The sequence below is a fragment of the Silene latifolia genome, chromosome 1, assembly GCF_048544455.1.
Source record: "Silene latifolia isolate original U9 population chromosome 1, ASM4854445v1, whole genome shotgun sequence".
NCBI lineage: Eukaryota > Viridiplantae > Streptophyta > Magnoliopsida > Caryophyllales > Caryophyllaceae > Silene > Silene latifolia.
Window position 1 is genome coordinate 188,337,415 of NC_133526.1, and position 16,817 is coordinate 188,354,231.

The 16,817-nt window shown below is 33.4% G+C and overlaps 2 protein-coding genes across 2 annotated transcripts; one reads left to right on the top strand and one right to left on the bottom strand.

Annotated features, from left to right (window-relative positions):
• Positions 1-8,901: 8,901 nt before the first annotated feature.
• LOC141589406 (E3 ubiquitin-protein ligase SPL2-like) lies at positions 8,902-10,256 on the top strand. The gene is made up of 4 exons (XM_074410268.1): positions 8,902-9,213; positions 9,317-9,403; positions 9,556-9,693; positions 10,116-10,256. Exons 1-4 carry the CDS (start codon positions 8,902-8,904, stop codon positions 10,254-10,256), a joined length of 678 nt encoding a protein of 225 aa, XP_074266369.1.
• A 2,965-nt stretch (positions 10,257-13,221) lies between these two features.
• LOC141613745 (ubiquitin-like protein ATG12) lies at positions 13,222-16,594 on the bottom strand. The gene is made up of 6 exons (XM_074432487.1): positions 16,435-16,594; positions 16,159-16,217; positions 14,027-14,095; positions 13,887-13,949; positions 13,599-13,705; positions 13,222-13,484 (listed from the first exon to the last, which is right to left on the bottom strand). The coding sequence occupies exons 1-5, from the start codon at positions 16,466-16,468 to the stop codon at positions 13,646-13,648; spliced, it is 285 nt and encodes a 94-aa protein (XP_074288588.1). The 5' UTR covers positions 16,469-16,594; the 3' UTR covers positions 13,222-13,484; positions 13,599-13,645.
• Positions 16,595-16,817: the final 223 nt, after the last annotated feature.

The window sequence follows — 16,817 nt, forward strand, 5'->3', positions numbered from 1 at the left end:
TCCTTCTCTCTCATATCTTCCCCAATTTGATTTCCTTCATTATGTTCCATTGTTCCTCATCATCAAGGTAACTCATTCCCCATTGTTTTGTTTCCGTTCTTTGTGTTCAGTTTAATTATTTTGCAGTCAATAAAATTCGTGACTTTGAAGAATGAAGGAGAATTTACCCGGAAATTAAGGTCACCAAAATTAACCTAATTTAATTCCCAACAATTATTGATGGGGCATATTCTGCACCCGCTGACCGAGTCAACATATTGAGCAAGGTCAAAGATAAAAGACAGGAAGTCAACGTCTTAGACAGCCTAACCGGCGCAGCCTGTCGGCCTGTCACTTGGGTCTCGGCTAGGCAACTAGCCAGCCGGGAGGCATATCCGCGTACTCATATCCAAGACCCCTCGGCATGGAGTCAACCAGGTTCGTCGGCCTGCAATGGGTCCCTCGGCCGAGGGTAGATCAGTCTTTCCACCTGCTCTGCCACTTGGCCACTACGTGACAAAAGGTGAAAGTCTGTAAATACTCCTCAACCCTCATTGAGAAAAGGATCGAAATAATCCACAATTCACCCTAATACTCACCATAAATCTGGTATAAACTCCCTTATCTCTCTACAATATACTTTGCTAAGTAACACACAACTTAATCTCTTTAAGTTTACTAACTTGAGCGTCGGAGTGAGTTCGCTCGGTACCAAGTCGAGCCCTCAGTTTGTTCATTGTTTCAGGAGAGGCCGAAAGGAAGAGTCAAGCAAAGTCATCATTCTACAAGCTTACGTGGTAACAAATCCTGCTCCGGAATTACACCCGGAACAATTATAAACCCATCAATAAGGGTAAAAAACATTGAATACTTTCAGAGTAAAGATTAACAATCAAACAATAAACTACAAACAAATACGAAAAAAGCGAAAGAATGAGCACTTACATAAATTTGGGGATGAATGAACAATCTTTCAAATAAAGGAGCTCAATGATTCAAGCATTATGATGGAGAATTGGGGGAATATTTAGGGGAAAATAATGTTTAAGGGAAATATGTGGGAAAGTTAAGGGAAAATTAGGGGGAAAATAGATTGAGGAGATGAAATAGGGAAAGTAACTCAAAAATCACACAAAACTTACACTAATAGTCGGGGCAAATTTGTCCTTTCATAATTTTTTTGCCTAAAAATGGGGTTGGGTGCAAATGATAACCTGAGCTATTAACTTGGGTGTAAAATAAAAAAAAATATTGACGTGGGAGTAAGTGTAAAAAAGTGGATTAAGCGTGGGTTTAATTGATAATTTACTCTTATGTATATATTTAATATTTTATTCTAGAAAAAAGGTAACCGCATCGGATACCGTATATCCGGTTTCATATTTTGTCGATCCTTATTCGACACGGTTTTTAAAGAATCGTATCGGATATCCGGAAATTCGTATCGGATATCTGGAAATCCGTGTAATTAAATTCGTATAGCGTATCGGATACATATAATAAAAATGTATCGTATAATTTTGCTCAGCCCTAAGTCATTACCCACACAATTACCATCACCCCACCAACATCTCCGCCAACCATCAACCACCTCCCTCCTTCCCATATCCCCCAACCATCGTTACCGAACTCTGCCAACCACCCTTACCACCGTAAAGTCACCCCCAACCACCGTACACGCTGCATACTACGCACCTCTTATGAGAGAGGTCTCTCACTAATATTAATGAGAGTCCGTCTCTCTTAAGAATTTGTGCACATAAATAAAGGATGGCAACGGATTCAACACGGATCATTCGTTGATAGTAACACGGATTAGGTTCCGTCTTTGAAAGACAAATTTTCACAGAACAAATCAAATCTGAAACCAAACCCGATTATGACCTTCTCGTATAAGTGTAACAGTGACATATATAACTTCAACATGTAAATTGTTAACATACTCATGTAGCACAGCCAAGAGTAAGGAGTCGTTGATAGCAGACAGTGGCGGTTATGACGGGGTGCAGGGGATTCACCGGCACTCCCTTTGTCAAACATAAATACAAATTTAATTAGTAAATAAGCATATAAATTATGTTGGTTTAGTGGTTTGTGACATGTTTTCTCACCTTAATGGTCATGGGTTCAATCCTCCAACTGGGCAAATTTTTTAAATGTTCTTGCACCATACATTTTGCTCAATTAAATAAGATTTTTTAATGTATAACTTGATTTTTCGTTGTAAAAAAATTTTACGCACTCCCATCTATCAAAGTCTAGAATCGCCCCTGATAGCAGACCTATTGAACGACCCATGAATTGAATTACTGATGTAGATTCAACAAACCGTAGATGTTTTTAACATTAAACATTATCGATTCAATATTAAATTAAGTTACTATGAGGAGCCATTGAAGGGGATTTTTGTCGAGAAAAGGAGGAAGAGGCAGGAAGTAGGGTTTTTGTGGTGGGACGGTGAAGGAAGAGACCGGAAAAAATTGAATGCAAGCGAGAAGAACGGATCTTACAAGCTCGATATCATGTTAGAAATGAGAAGAATTGTTTGAATGTGATAATTCTATTGATCAATAACTAGTATATATAGAGTATTTATTTTGTAGGGTGTTATTTATAATGGAAAACTAAAGTTATGAAAGGTGTATTTTTATGAAATCTATATTTTTTCTACCATAAAATTAAATATTTCATTTTGTAAATTTTCTCCAATTATTTTAATGAATTTTTTTGTAACAAAGTTGATGGTAAGTATGTGTCAAGTTATCCTCTAAAGTTATAATTATTGCATTTAATGAAAAATTTACCAACTTATAGTTTATAAGTTAAAATCAATTTTATTTTATTTTGATGAAAAAATCATGATTTTGAATTTAATTATAAGATTAAAGTTTAATTATAAGATTATATTTTAATGAAAAGATAATAGTTTAAAGAAAGAAAGTTTTACTTGTTTCTTTATTTAGATCGAAGCATTTGGAGGGAAAACTAAGAGAATTTTTATTCTTTTAGTAGTAAGGGGGATTATACAATATTTATAGGAGTGCATATACAAGCAATTACCTAAAGGTAAACTGTAGAAATAAGAAAGATGACAACCCACTTAACAGATCCTACAACCATTTGTATCCAGTTGTATGCTCTAGAACCCGAGCTATATAATAAAGTTTTCGAGTTTTGGTTTAAAGAAGTCGAGCTATACCATAAAATTTCTCAACTCACCCACTTAAATATAAAAAAAATTAACTTTAAGAAAGCTCAAAAAAATTACACATAAGCTCGATAAGATATAACTTGGTTGTATGATACTATTGTACCACTAGAGGTATAATGTTATTTGTGATGACAACCTACGGAAAATACAAGGAACGAATATTTACAAAATATAAACACGAGATTTTAATGACTAACGCCTTACCACCGTAAACTCACCCTCAACCACCATGCACGCTGCATACCACGCACCTCTTATGAGAGAGGTCTCTCACTAATATTAATAATAGTTCGTCTCTCTTAAGAATTTGTACACATAAATAAAGGATGACAACGGATTCGACACGGATCATTCGTTGATAGTAACACGGATTAGGCTATATTTACGGGATCAAAATCCATCTTTGAAAGATAAATTTTCACAGAACAAATCAAATATGAAACCAAACCCGATTATGCTCACATTTTATCACCACTGATCTTAGTCGACTCTAAGGGTGCATGACCTATACCGTCGACCACTCGACCTTCTCATATAAGTGTATTTGAAGAGTTTATGGATTCTAAGTACCTAAGAGGGGGAGGGGGTGAATTAAGTATTGTTTCAAAAAATTTAACTAAACTTAATTGATTTAAGTTAGTCAAATGAAATGATATCTCAAGTATCTAACAAACACCCCGGCTTTTTAAATGAAAGTTAAAAGGCGTATTGTTGACCTGACTAGAGAAACAGTGAGACAGACTGTTACTAGTTGGCTTTGCAAATGTTGTAAGCAACAGACCAAACCGACAGTATCGCCGACTGTTGTGCTTAAGAACAATGAATGAATTTAACTAAAAATTTCAACTTAATCTTTATTGTTTTAAAGTAAGTTGATTGACAATATGAATGTTAAATGGATACACCAAATAAATTGAATGATTAAGAGTGTCTCACGATTGCCAAAGTAAATTGTTGAAATCAGGAAGCGACAGTTGTTCTGACTGTTACTTGTTTGTCTTAGCAAGTGAAGTAAAAGCTACAGACCAGAAGTAACAGTATTCAGGACTGTTGCTAGTTAAAACGTGAATGAAGAACAAACAAAATAAATTGCAGCGGAATTAAAAGCGAAGAGAAAAACAACACAACGATTTTGAATTAGTTCGGCCGACACTCTAAAGGCCTACGTCCAATCTTCTTTTATTGATAAGTGAAGTAATCTACTCCGACCACTTTAAAACACAACAACAAAAGGACCAACAACCTACTCCGGTTGCGACACCAACAACCTACTCCGGTTGCGACACGAGTTCTAAGACTACTCCGTCTATGAACTCTACACTCTAACTAGAATGTTTACAAACCAAGTTTCTTTAGACTGATTCCTAAAAAGAATTGAGAAGGACAACTTATTAGTACAAACGATTCTAGATGAGAGAGTACAATACTGTGAAGTAACAGTGATTTCGACTGACACACTTGAAGACTTAGAACTTAGAAGATTTTTTGCAAAGAAAATTTCGAGTTCTTAAAAACTGATTTTGCAAAAATACTTTTGATTTCTCTGAAAAGTCTTACTTTCAAAGTAAAGAGAAGGGTTCCTTTTATAGAGGAAGCACACAAGAGGAGGCAAGCTAGGGTTTGTGAGTCAAAGCATTTGAAAAGAAACAAAGACTTTAACTTTCTCATGTTTGCACCAAAATGGCTTGTTTTTAAAAGTCACAAAGGAGAAAATAGAGTTTGTAGCTATCCTTAAAGAGCTCTTGTGTTTTCAGAAACTTAACATGTGAACCAAGCAAAAGAGGACAACCCTTGAAAGACCATTTTGGAAAGAAATAAGTTTTGCTTTCATAATGTAAGGGAAAGTCTTTTTGTTTGAAGAAAGCCTTTTAGGATATTCAAAGCATATTCTTTTCAAAGACCACCCTTCAATATTTCAAGTTTAAAACTTCTTTTAAATCTGATGAATAAAAGCCCATTTTAATAAGAGTGAAATATTCACGATGAAAGACTTGCTTCAAGTACGACGGGTCAAACGTGACAGGCAGGCACACTGTTACCCGTGATGAGTAACGGTATGCTTGACTGTTACCATTACATGTATTTTACCCTTTCATCTTTACATAGGTTGACAAAACGACTCTAAATCTTGGGTAACAAATTATCAACCATTCTTGACCTTTGATATTGATTAATTCTTGCTTGAGGAGGTTGCATTATTCCTGAAATGGTACACTTAGAAACATAATTAAATTGGGTATGTCATCATCTACAAATATGTCCTAACAGTATTAGTGACATAACTTCAACATGTAAATTGTTAACATATTCATGTAGCACAGGTAAAAGTAAGGAGTAGTTGATAGCAGACCTATTGAACGACCCATGAATTGAATTACTGATGTAGATTCAACAAATCGTAGATGTTTTTAACATTAAACATTATCGATTCAATATTAAATATAGAAATATATGTTGACGACCGGACATGGTACTGAGTCGACCTCAACTCGACTCAACTTGTTACTCGATGATGATCTGGCTAGACTATAACCAGCTGGAACACGTTATTGACTCCACATAACTCGAAATAGATATGACCAGACCCGGGACCAACTCAAATGACCCGATTGCCACATCTACGACCAGCTATATGGCGTGTACGAGATGTCTGTTTCTTTCTCTTCCTCATAGCGTAAATTTCCGATTTATGAGGACCCTATTCCGTTTATTTGCTAGTGAACTCCAATTTGCTAATTTTTCAAATTTTAAACATTATTTAAATAAAAAAAACGTTTCTATAAGAGAAAATTGTTGATTACAGCCTTTTAAAAATCACTTTTTGAAAATTACAGCCTTATATAATTTTTTTTGTAAATTACATCCAAAATACTACTTTTCTTCTAAAATTGCACCAACTTGAGGATTCCGGTGAATTTTGATGATGTTTTACCGATATACCCTTTATTATTTGAGAGCCTACTTACCCAAATTTCTTACCTCTCCTTAACACAAACCAATTAATCACCCCAAACAACATCAAAACATCATCAAAACTAGTTTTATGCCCGTACAAAAAATGTACGGATTTGTTTTTAAAAACTTTGTTATTCATAAATATATTCAATTAATTAATGCAAATATAATTTAACGTGAAATTAAATGAGAAATATATAAATTATAAATCTGGTGAAAATAATTTCGACCCTAAATGGTTTTACTGGTAATTAATGCAAATATAATTCAACGTGAAATTAAATGATAAATATATAAATTATAAATCTGGTGAAAATGATTTCGACTCCAAATGGTGTTACTGGTATTGATTAATTATTTTTTTAAAGATTATTATAAAGTGTTATTTACCGGAAATGATCAGACTTTATAAAATGAATTTTATTATTAAACCATATAAAGATAAAAGAAATTGTATTGTATAAGTTACCCTTTAAATGAAAAAAAATGATAGGAAGCTTTTAGTGGTGGGTATGTAGGGGGTAAGAAAATTCTTTTAGCTTCCTAAGTTTAAGGAGTCAATCATAGTCTCTTAAAAGTTTTAGCTTTTATAGTAAGGTGATTATATACGTAATTTAGAGTTGAAACCTTACCCAACCCGCTCGACCCGTTAGTAAAAATGAAGTTTGATTAAATGTTAATACATGCCACAAATATTAAAATTTATATATGAAATGTAAAATAATAATTAAAATATCTTAATGATTAAAAAGATGCACTTTAAATAACTTGCTTATTATTTAATAATAAAATACTTATTAAATAACATATTACGTACAGAGTACATATTATGTATAATTATTTGGATATAAGTACGGTAACAAAGGAGTATAATTAAAATATTAATTTTATATAGTTGATTTGTTCTTAAATTATTTGTTTTCTATTTTAAAATGAAAAATAGGTGTTGCAAATTTTTTTTGAGTTGTATTTTGATCTTAGCCTGCTCCATAATCCATCTAACCAGTCCCAAACCGAACATATTCTTATATGCGACATGTTTGACTTGGGACTTGACCTTCCTTACCCGTATTTTAAAATTAAAACTACACATTTAATTTTTTATATTTTTTTGTTACAATAGTTTTGGAATTTATTACTTTTATTTCTTTTGCACAGATATAGAACCGCTAATGTCAAACCCGTGCCGATCTTTCAAGCCAATTTTATGTAAGCTACAAAATTATATAAGATCATATTCAATCTAAAAAAATGGATTAGAAACATGAATTTATTTAGGTGACATCTAAAAACAATATATTGTCACGTAACTATTCTACCCACCTAAACAATTGGACTAATATATGTTACAAACAGCCCAACAACACAAAACCTAAACCAGTGATTAAACTCATTCACTCATTGAAGTATAATTTAAAGCAACTAAGTCAATCCTCCCTAAATAACCTAAACCCTAAGAACTTAAAATTCACCACCTTCATCCCCAAATCTCCTCGGGTAATTACACCATAGTTAACCTTCTTCTCTTATATTACCAACTGCATCCCTAATCATTGGTCTCTCTTTCTCTCGTACATACCTATCAGTATCATCTTCATTATTGAACCTATAAATAAATTACCATCATCTCCCCTACATACTGCAACTCGTGACAAAATTTCTATAAAATCGATATTGCTTAGCGAGAAAAGGTAGATCTGTGTTTGCATGTTTCTAATTCAGAATTTTTGTCAGTAATATTAATTTCCGTTTTTTTTCTTTTATAAACTTTCATCTTGAGTCAATATATTATTAGTATAATTTATAATATAAAAATTATTTGAACTAAAACATTTTAGTGTTAAGTTTTTTTTTTTGATTTTACAAAATTAATTTTTCGATAAAATCAGATTCGGCTTTACAAAGTAGTTTTTCTAGATTTTTTGTTTTTTTATAGAGGTGTATCAACCATTTTAATTTTTAAATACAACTTGCTTAGTGGTATTTTACTGTTTTTGGCTTTTTGCATTCTAATGTTTCATATACTTTTTTTTTTCATTTCATAATTTAATATGGAATTAAATACAATATGATATGTTTGAGAAAATAGATGAATCAAGAGAAAAATTAATGAAAGAAGATGAAAGAGAGTAAATAAATATGTGAAGAACATGGGGGGACCTACTCAAATAATTTTTTTTTTCAAGCCCTAAAAAGAAGGGACCAATAGGAAAGCTTAAAAAAACACAGCTTTTATACTATGTAGATTCACCGAAATCCTCAAGTTGGTGCAATTTTAGAAGAAAAGTAATATTTTGGATGTAATTTACAAAAAAAAATTATATAAGGCTGTAATTTTCAAAAAGTGATTTTTAAAAGGCTGTAATCAACAATTTTCTCTTTCTATAATTATTTTTTGCTAAATTCCTAAAAGATTGTTTAGCAAGAAAGTAATACTCGTAACAATTAACTAAATCTTCCTACAAAAATTGTTAACCAAGAAAGTAACAAAAAATATTAAAGAGTAACATTTTTTTTATTTAATTATTTTTGATAATTTTTCCAAAACTATCGAGTGTGCGATAGGGTACATGTTAAAAAAACGATATTATATTGATAAACTCCCATGCATGGTATCAACGTTTCTTGAGTAACAAGTTTATACATCTTCGAATTAAAAAAAACCTATAAATACTCCTCAAATAACATCGTACATACAATTATAACAATAATTATTATATATTATATTATATTATATTATTCAAGGTAACGTAGACATGATTGGAGAGCTGCACATATTCGCCTTATTTGCAAGCATAGGAAGCTACTGTGCATCAAGGTGGATGAAGACACGAATGCAACAAGCACACGACAAAGTCGATATGCTACGTTCCATTCCCGATGTACCCATTGGTGTCGCTTCTGCAATGCTACCTGACCCGGATACCAAGAGACTAGTTTGGTTACGCGGTGTCATCTTGCCCCTTTCCTCCGTCGACAATCTTGGTGACGCGGATGATAATAATAAGGCACTTGTATTAAATAATACTGCTGATCTTAAGGCTGTAGTCATTGTGGATCGAACTTGGGTTAGCTTACTCATTTGTCGTATTTTTTTACATTATATTTTTTTTGACGTGATTTAAGAATTTGACAATCCGACACTAACATCTAATTAATCATTTAATGAAGCACATATACAAGAAAAAAGCAACAAGAATGATCCGAGGCATCTCAAAAACGACGAACGCAAATCTTATATCGGACTCAAAGAAGCAGGTATGTATTATCATTCTCGTCAACACATTTTCTCAAATAGCACAGTTGATAATAATAATAATAATAATGAGTGTATAAGATATTATGAGATGTATGAATCATTTTATATGAAAAAGACATGATATATGAATCTAATTAATCTTGTTTGACAGGTTCCTTTTATCATAGCGAGACAAATATCGAAACCATGCAACGAATATGTATTTGTTAATTGGGACGGTAACGAAGACCTTGTTCCCCTAAAACAAGTTAGTTGTACTAGGAAACAACTTCTTAATCTTTCACAATTGGTAAGCTTTCTCCTAATTAATTACTCCTTATATTAATATTATAGTTTATTTTTCGATATACACCGTCTGTCCAAGTCATTAGTTTACCTCACAAAGAGTAAAAAGGTAAACAAATGACTTGGAACGGAAAGAGTATACACTTAAATCACCATACCAAAAGTTTAAGCTGGTTGGAGTTCCAAGATCGGCTTTTATACTCTAGCACGCCCCCTCATACGAATGTCCAACAACTGTATGTTTCCCCATACCTGGTGCTAATATTCCAATTTAGAATTGAGGAGGGTGGGATTCGAATCTGTAACCTCTTAGTCACACTAGCTCTGATACCATGTCAAGAAACAATCTCAACCAAAAGTTTAAGTTGATGGTTAAAGTCCTGGCTTTTATACTCTAACATACTTATATATACTCCTGAATTACAGGATAGTGAACTGACAGTTGAGGAGGAACGTGAAGAAAAAGCCCTTTCACAAGGCACGGTTGTTACTGCCCTTGGCCTCCTAAGCTCAGATAAAGGAATTCCCACCATCGAACCCTCTGAAGAACACCCTTTTTTCGTGTAAGCAAAATAATTATTATCGTTATTATTCTTATTTCGTTTTACTAATATGTGATAAGATTCAGACGATATTCTCTCACTAAATACCCTTAATCTTCAAAGCTAGGGTAACAATACTACGTAAATTAATTAATTAATTGTTATAAACATCGTGCCCTTAATCTTCTCGTATAATATTCATGTATGTAGCACAACCAAGAGCAAGGAGCAGATGATCGAAGAACTATTGAAAGACATCAAAAAAACATCACGCAAGGGGAAAATATTCAGTCACATGTCAGTTGGTTTCGCTTGCTTCTACATAGGCGGCCGAGTAGAGAATATTGGACACGCATCGTATGTAAGAAAAATTAATATGAGAACCTAAATAGTTAACCATATATAGATTGTGTGCCATTTTATTTTTCTTCAAGTAAATTACTCTACATGATTAGCTTAGCTTCAAGCAAAATCAACAATCGAGAAAGAAATAAAAATTATTTGCTTAAAATTAATTTATTTTTCCCTGCTTTAAAACAAAGCGAAAAAGGATACTGATCCGGCAATCAGATTCCAAACACGTCGTAGGCACAACTACTCACTGTCTTTGCTAACTTAGGTGACATCTAATTAATTGTAGAACGCGCTCAATTTCTTTGCCAACTTAGGTGACATTCAATGTTGTTAAAATCGCGATCCGGATCATAGAATCGTACGATTCTACGATTCAAAAATAGATAGGATCGTTATGGGTAGAATCGCAGCAGAATCGTAGAATCGTACAATTCTATGTTTTGCCCATAATAAACGTCTTTTCATGTAATGGGCCAATGGGCCACATGTTCTTACAACTTTTTAAGGCCTATTACACTCTTAATTCCTTTTCTTTCATTGACTTATGTGGCCACTTAGTTATGTTAACGGTTAACCCATTTGACTAACAAAAATAAGAAAAATTAAGTAAAAAAGAACTAAAAATAAGCCCCAACTAAACTGGAAACCTAACTTCCTAATCTTATCTTTATTAATTCAGAAGACAATACTCAACCCAGGGCGTGCCACGTCATTAATTCAACCTATTTTTTTTTTGGAAATCCATGATATGGTGGGACCCGTTAGTGTGCAATGTTTTTATTTTTTCAGAATTCTGGCTATACAAACATACGACAAATTCCGTCTCAGAACAAATATAATGAAAAAATATCATACATTCGGAATAAATGAAATTAATGGATATAAGTGAAATAAATTACAAATCGGAATAAATAAAACTAATTACAAATAAACGAATTACGTAACTTTTGAAAAAAATTAAATAATAATAAAATTACATATTTACGAGAAGGAATTACATTTAATTACGGGATTGAATTACATATAATGCGAATAAATTACATGCATAATTTGTGACTCAGATATGCGTACTTTTATTACGACTACTAATGTAGTGTATCATGAAATTTTTCAATTTTTAGAATAAGTTGCATATGTTAAAGTTGATTATTAAATTATATTTCTTTTATCCGGATGTAAAATTTTTATGTATGCAATGTTTTTTACAAGAGTAGATTACATTATTTCCTCATAAACCAGTGCATGTGAACACGTATTTGTAACAAATTTAAACATTAATTTTGTAGACCGTTGATTTAGACCAACTAGATAAGTACAATAAAACTGCAAAAATAAAATAAAATATACATCCAAAAACATTAATACCGGCCCAAATACATACCCGTGGAATTTTGCACGGGTTTAAAACTAGTTCTATTTCTTTGATGACAAGTGTTGAATTAGTATGTTATCCGGGACTCCAATTGTCCCTGACACTATTTTTTCAACAATAAGATCTAATAACTAGTGTTGATATTAGTATATTGTCCGAGACAATAATTGTCCCTTTCACTATGTCGGGTCAGTGACGTGGTCGGTTCAGTTCATATCGGGTCATCTTTAGTATATTATATTTTATTAAGGGCCAAAATGTTGAAAAAATAGTGAAAGGGACAATAATTTGAGTATTTTTTAGTATATTTTATTTTATTAATATAATTGATGGTGAATTACAGTTTTATCTCTACATATTGGCGCAAAAACGTAAACTACTTTTTAATTTTTTCTAACCTCCCTTTGAAAAATCTCTTGGCGTCATATATTTGATTTGATAATAAGAGTAAAAAGCAGAACTGTTAGAAATGATTGGAAAAAGAATCGAACCCAAAACCCTTGAGATGAAATCTAGAGGTACTTAACACGATATCCTAAACGAGTGTGGATGTATATGTTAACCTAAATAATGGAAGTATCTTTTTATGACATACCTAGCTACTCAATTTCATATCTAATTCTAGAGAATAAGGATCCGCTCCATTTCCTCAAAAGAAATGGAGGTCAGAACTCGAGTATAAACCCATCAATTATTCAATTATTATAGCTCTAGTGTAACACTCATTTGTGGCTGTTCATACCTGCAATTCAATGTTTGCAGTATGCATTATTATGCACACACTATTAAATTGGAATCATCAGTCATAAGCTGATAACTCAATACGGTTCCTAGAATCCTAGATACTGAAAATCCATTTTTTTCCCCTTGTTTAAAAAAAAGGCGGAAAATGCAGTTGATCATGCAGCCGAATTCCACATGTCATAAGTACGACTACTCAATGTCTTTTCCAACTTAGGTGACATCTAAATGTAGAACGCGTATTTGAAAATAAAGTACATGACCGAGAAAGTAACAAAAAAAACATCAGATGAACCATATGAGCAATCGGTTGAAACAGAGAGGTGGTGAATTTACGGAGGAATGCCTAATGAAGAACTAATAAATCCGAAATGCTTCAATTCCAAATACTCAGAGAGAATCTCCCAAACTACAGTCAAACGCTCATGAAAACTCCCTAGTCTGTCCTCTATTTTTTCCCGCAATTCTCACCATTTCAATTCAATGATGATTCCTAAACATACGATGGATCGTGTCACTTCTATTTTTCACGTCAATACGAATATATACCAGATTGTAAAAAAAAAAAGAGTTAATTGCAAACATATATACCAGATTGTACTAAAAAGAGTTAATTGCAAACATATATACCAGATTGTAAACAAAAAGTTGGTAGTAGACAAACAAACACCAATTGCTCGTTCATTTGAATGTCTCAATCAGAAATGGACAAGGGTTCTATTTGAATCATAGAGAGGGCGCCGTCATGCTTCACAGTTCAATCAGCGATTCAGCGTCTTAGAATGTCTGGTCAAATTACGAAGTCGGCCAACAATCAGTGACTCCAAACTTGAAAGATCAATAAGCTAAGTGTAAAAGGCGACTGATTTATCCAAATGTACAAAAGACAGCAGAACTCACCGGTGAAAATATCTAGGTGTATTAATACTCAATTGGTCAGCACTAAGTCAACCCCATGCCATGGAGCACGCATAGTTCACGACCAGCTTACTGTCAATGCCGAAGTTCTGCAATTAGGCAACATAGTTAAGTTATTAGTTAGTGTTCAAGAACAAGGACTACCAGGGATACAAAAACAAATAGTTGAGTGAACAATGTCGACCAGGTTTAGATTTGGAAAATACAACGCTTTGCTTTGGCATAAAAGAACACTTTGGTCAATACTTCATAAAGAAAATAGAAGCTTACGTTGTAAAGATCCGACACCAATTCATCTGGGTTAGGAGAGAAAGCGCTGTTGACATACACAAACTGTCCAGAAACTAGAAGTATTAGTATTTAGTAATTTCTCACATGAAGCAGAGTCAAAGATACAGAGCATGACTTACCAAAGTGTCCCTGTGGAGTTGCCTTCGCAGAAACTCAATAACCCTTGCAAATTTGTCGTTGCCAGAGACCTGCAGGGCGTAAAGTGAAGATATGAGCTGAGAACTTGAAGATATCAGAAAAACACAAATACACCTACGAGCAGTAACAAATGCTTAGTTATCTGTTAATCTTAATTGCTACTTGAAGGTCTAGGTCAGTTTTTGCTTTGGCTTTTACCTTGATTAGTTATATCCGAATGTTCAGAAAGCTCATTCCAAGTGAAATATGTCAATTTTAGCATACGACCATATTACCTTATGCCTCGATCGGGCTAGAAACAACACCACAGCCATGATATAATTGGTATTCATCACATTCAAAGCACGTTGATAGCCGTTCCTCACTTTTTCCCTAGCATTATTGAGGGTTGGATTGAGAGGAGAAGGCGCAAGCAATATCATAGTATAGACTAAAGATTCAGTTGTACTATGCCCCAAACCTGGATGCCTGATGCGGATAATAACCCACCATTGAATGGATATGGTAAGAGGAGGGAACGAACTAATGCCATTTTTCTATCCAATCTTTCCTATATTGGAAGGACTTTTAATAAACTTACGGTAGGGGAAATGGGCCCCTTAATATCTCTCCAACCCAATTTGCTAAGCAAGCCACGAAAATTGTTCCGCTGCTTCTCCCTACTCTCTCTGACTCTTTAAAATTCCTCCATCCAAACAAAAGTACGACACGCAAATGATACACATTGTACACAAAGCAGACTCCAGTGAGTTCGAAAGAAACTGGGAGAGACATTTTTTCCAGATTAATATCCTCTCATCTAAGTTACTGTACAAAAAAGGTAGACGAGATTCAAAGTTTCTTCTCGACTTTGATAATTAAAAAAAAAAAAGGAAGAAACCATAAATCTGAGATTCAAATATCATAAGAAATAACACTCCACGAATTATGAAAACCTTCTAAATCCCATCTTCATAAGTTTACTGTGCAGTGTTTACTCTTGAAAATTGTAGATTACAACTCAGTTTAAACTTTAAACTATGGTTTCTCTAAGTGAACATTTGCCATACAACTATGAATGTCTGGAATCCACAATACAAGCACACCTTCATACTTACCCACACCCAAAACGCTTTACCATTTCACTTCCTTTGATAATTAGGTCATCATTTATCAAAAACTGATAAAGCATGAAAGCTCAAAGGATCACTAAAAATTCAAAGTTCCTCACGCCGATACTCCACAACAACACAAAAGACAAATAAATAAATAAATAACTCACAACACCAGCAAAAACAATAAGAAATCCCAATAACATAGCATCAGTTTGAATAACACAGCATTAAAAAATCAACATTAAAGCGTGTTGCGTGTAGTTTATACGGAGTAATAGTTAAAGAACCATGAACCCTACTCCAGTTTGAATGATTTGCTTTAAGTTTGAACTGCCGTAGTTCAGCCAATAACCTCAATAACCGAAATCAAAAACATGCTCAGAAACAGCACAAATCAAACCAACACGAAAGACAAACTGATGAGAAAAAAGTGGCCAAACAGACACTAACGAGAGTAAAGGTCGCAATTTCTTGATCCCAACAAGTATGGCTTGAAGCAGTAACACCACCATAAACATTGATCCCAATTTCTTGCTTGAGACTCCAAAATTCTGCCAAAACGCGTACATAAAGAACTCGCTGAAACAGGTTAACCCCCGACCTAGGCACATCCGACTCTTAACAACAAAAGGACCTTCCTTTCCTCTAAACCCACAAGTTCAAATATCGGTTTCTCAATTCACTAACCCTAGAATACACATTTCTCCATCAAATCACTTGCACAATTGCATTCAATAAAGAATCATACGATACTAACAACTTACATTCTAAACATTACAATCAGGCAACAATTGCCCTAAATCAATTATGAAAATAAGCATAACAAAAACCCGAAACACAAATACTTGTGTAAAGCGGCCTTACATGATCATATCATAAAACGGGTTAGTTTGGTTACTAGATTCCACTAATACGGATCATTATTACTTATGTAAAACCGTCTTACAAGAGACTAATCGAACCGATTAAAATCGGTATCGAAATCAAAGATTAAAAGAACCCAATAATTGTAAACAAACCTGGAATTTTTGTTGCTTAAGAATTGGGGCATCGCCAGTAGCACGAAGATAAATCACAACTGCATTAAAGCACACCCATATATTTAAAAACAAGAAGTAAAGTATATAATTGGAAAAAGGTATTGATAGAACAGTTGGTCTCTTTTAAGACGGGTATATTGTTTGAAGCGCTTAAAACAGAAATACCCGTCTTAAACAAGAATTTGTGTTGATAGAAAGAGAGAAAATTTGAGTTAGGGGTTTGAAAATTGAGATTATAGTGATCAAAGATTGTACCTTTGGGAACAACAGAGGGAGATTCGGAAGCCATGATGGATGGAGAAGAGAAGTCTTCTTGTTTCTGAGTTACGTTTGTACTCCGTAATCCGTATAACAAACAAGTCAAACTGATTTTAATTGAAGAAAATTGAGTGTTTTGTTCAATTTTTAATGGTTTCGTAAACCTATTTGGAGAGTAAATGGAATTTAAATTGAAATCAAGTTTAAACAAGTTTAAATTGGAAAACCCATTGACGTGAAATTGAAAATGGGTGGGTGCTCAGGACTCTCGAGTCCAGACTAGGTAGTTTTACACCAAGTTATCGTAAAATTATATTTGTTAACATCTACTTTTACTTGTTCATAGGGTTGTGTTTGGATCCGTCTTAAAACTATATTAG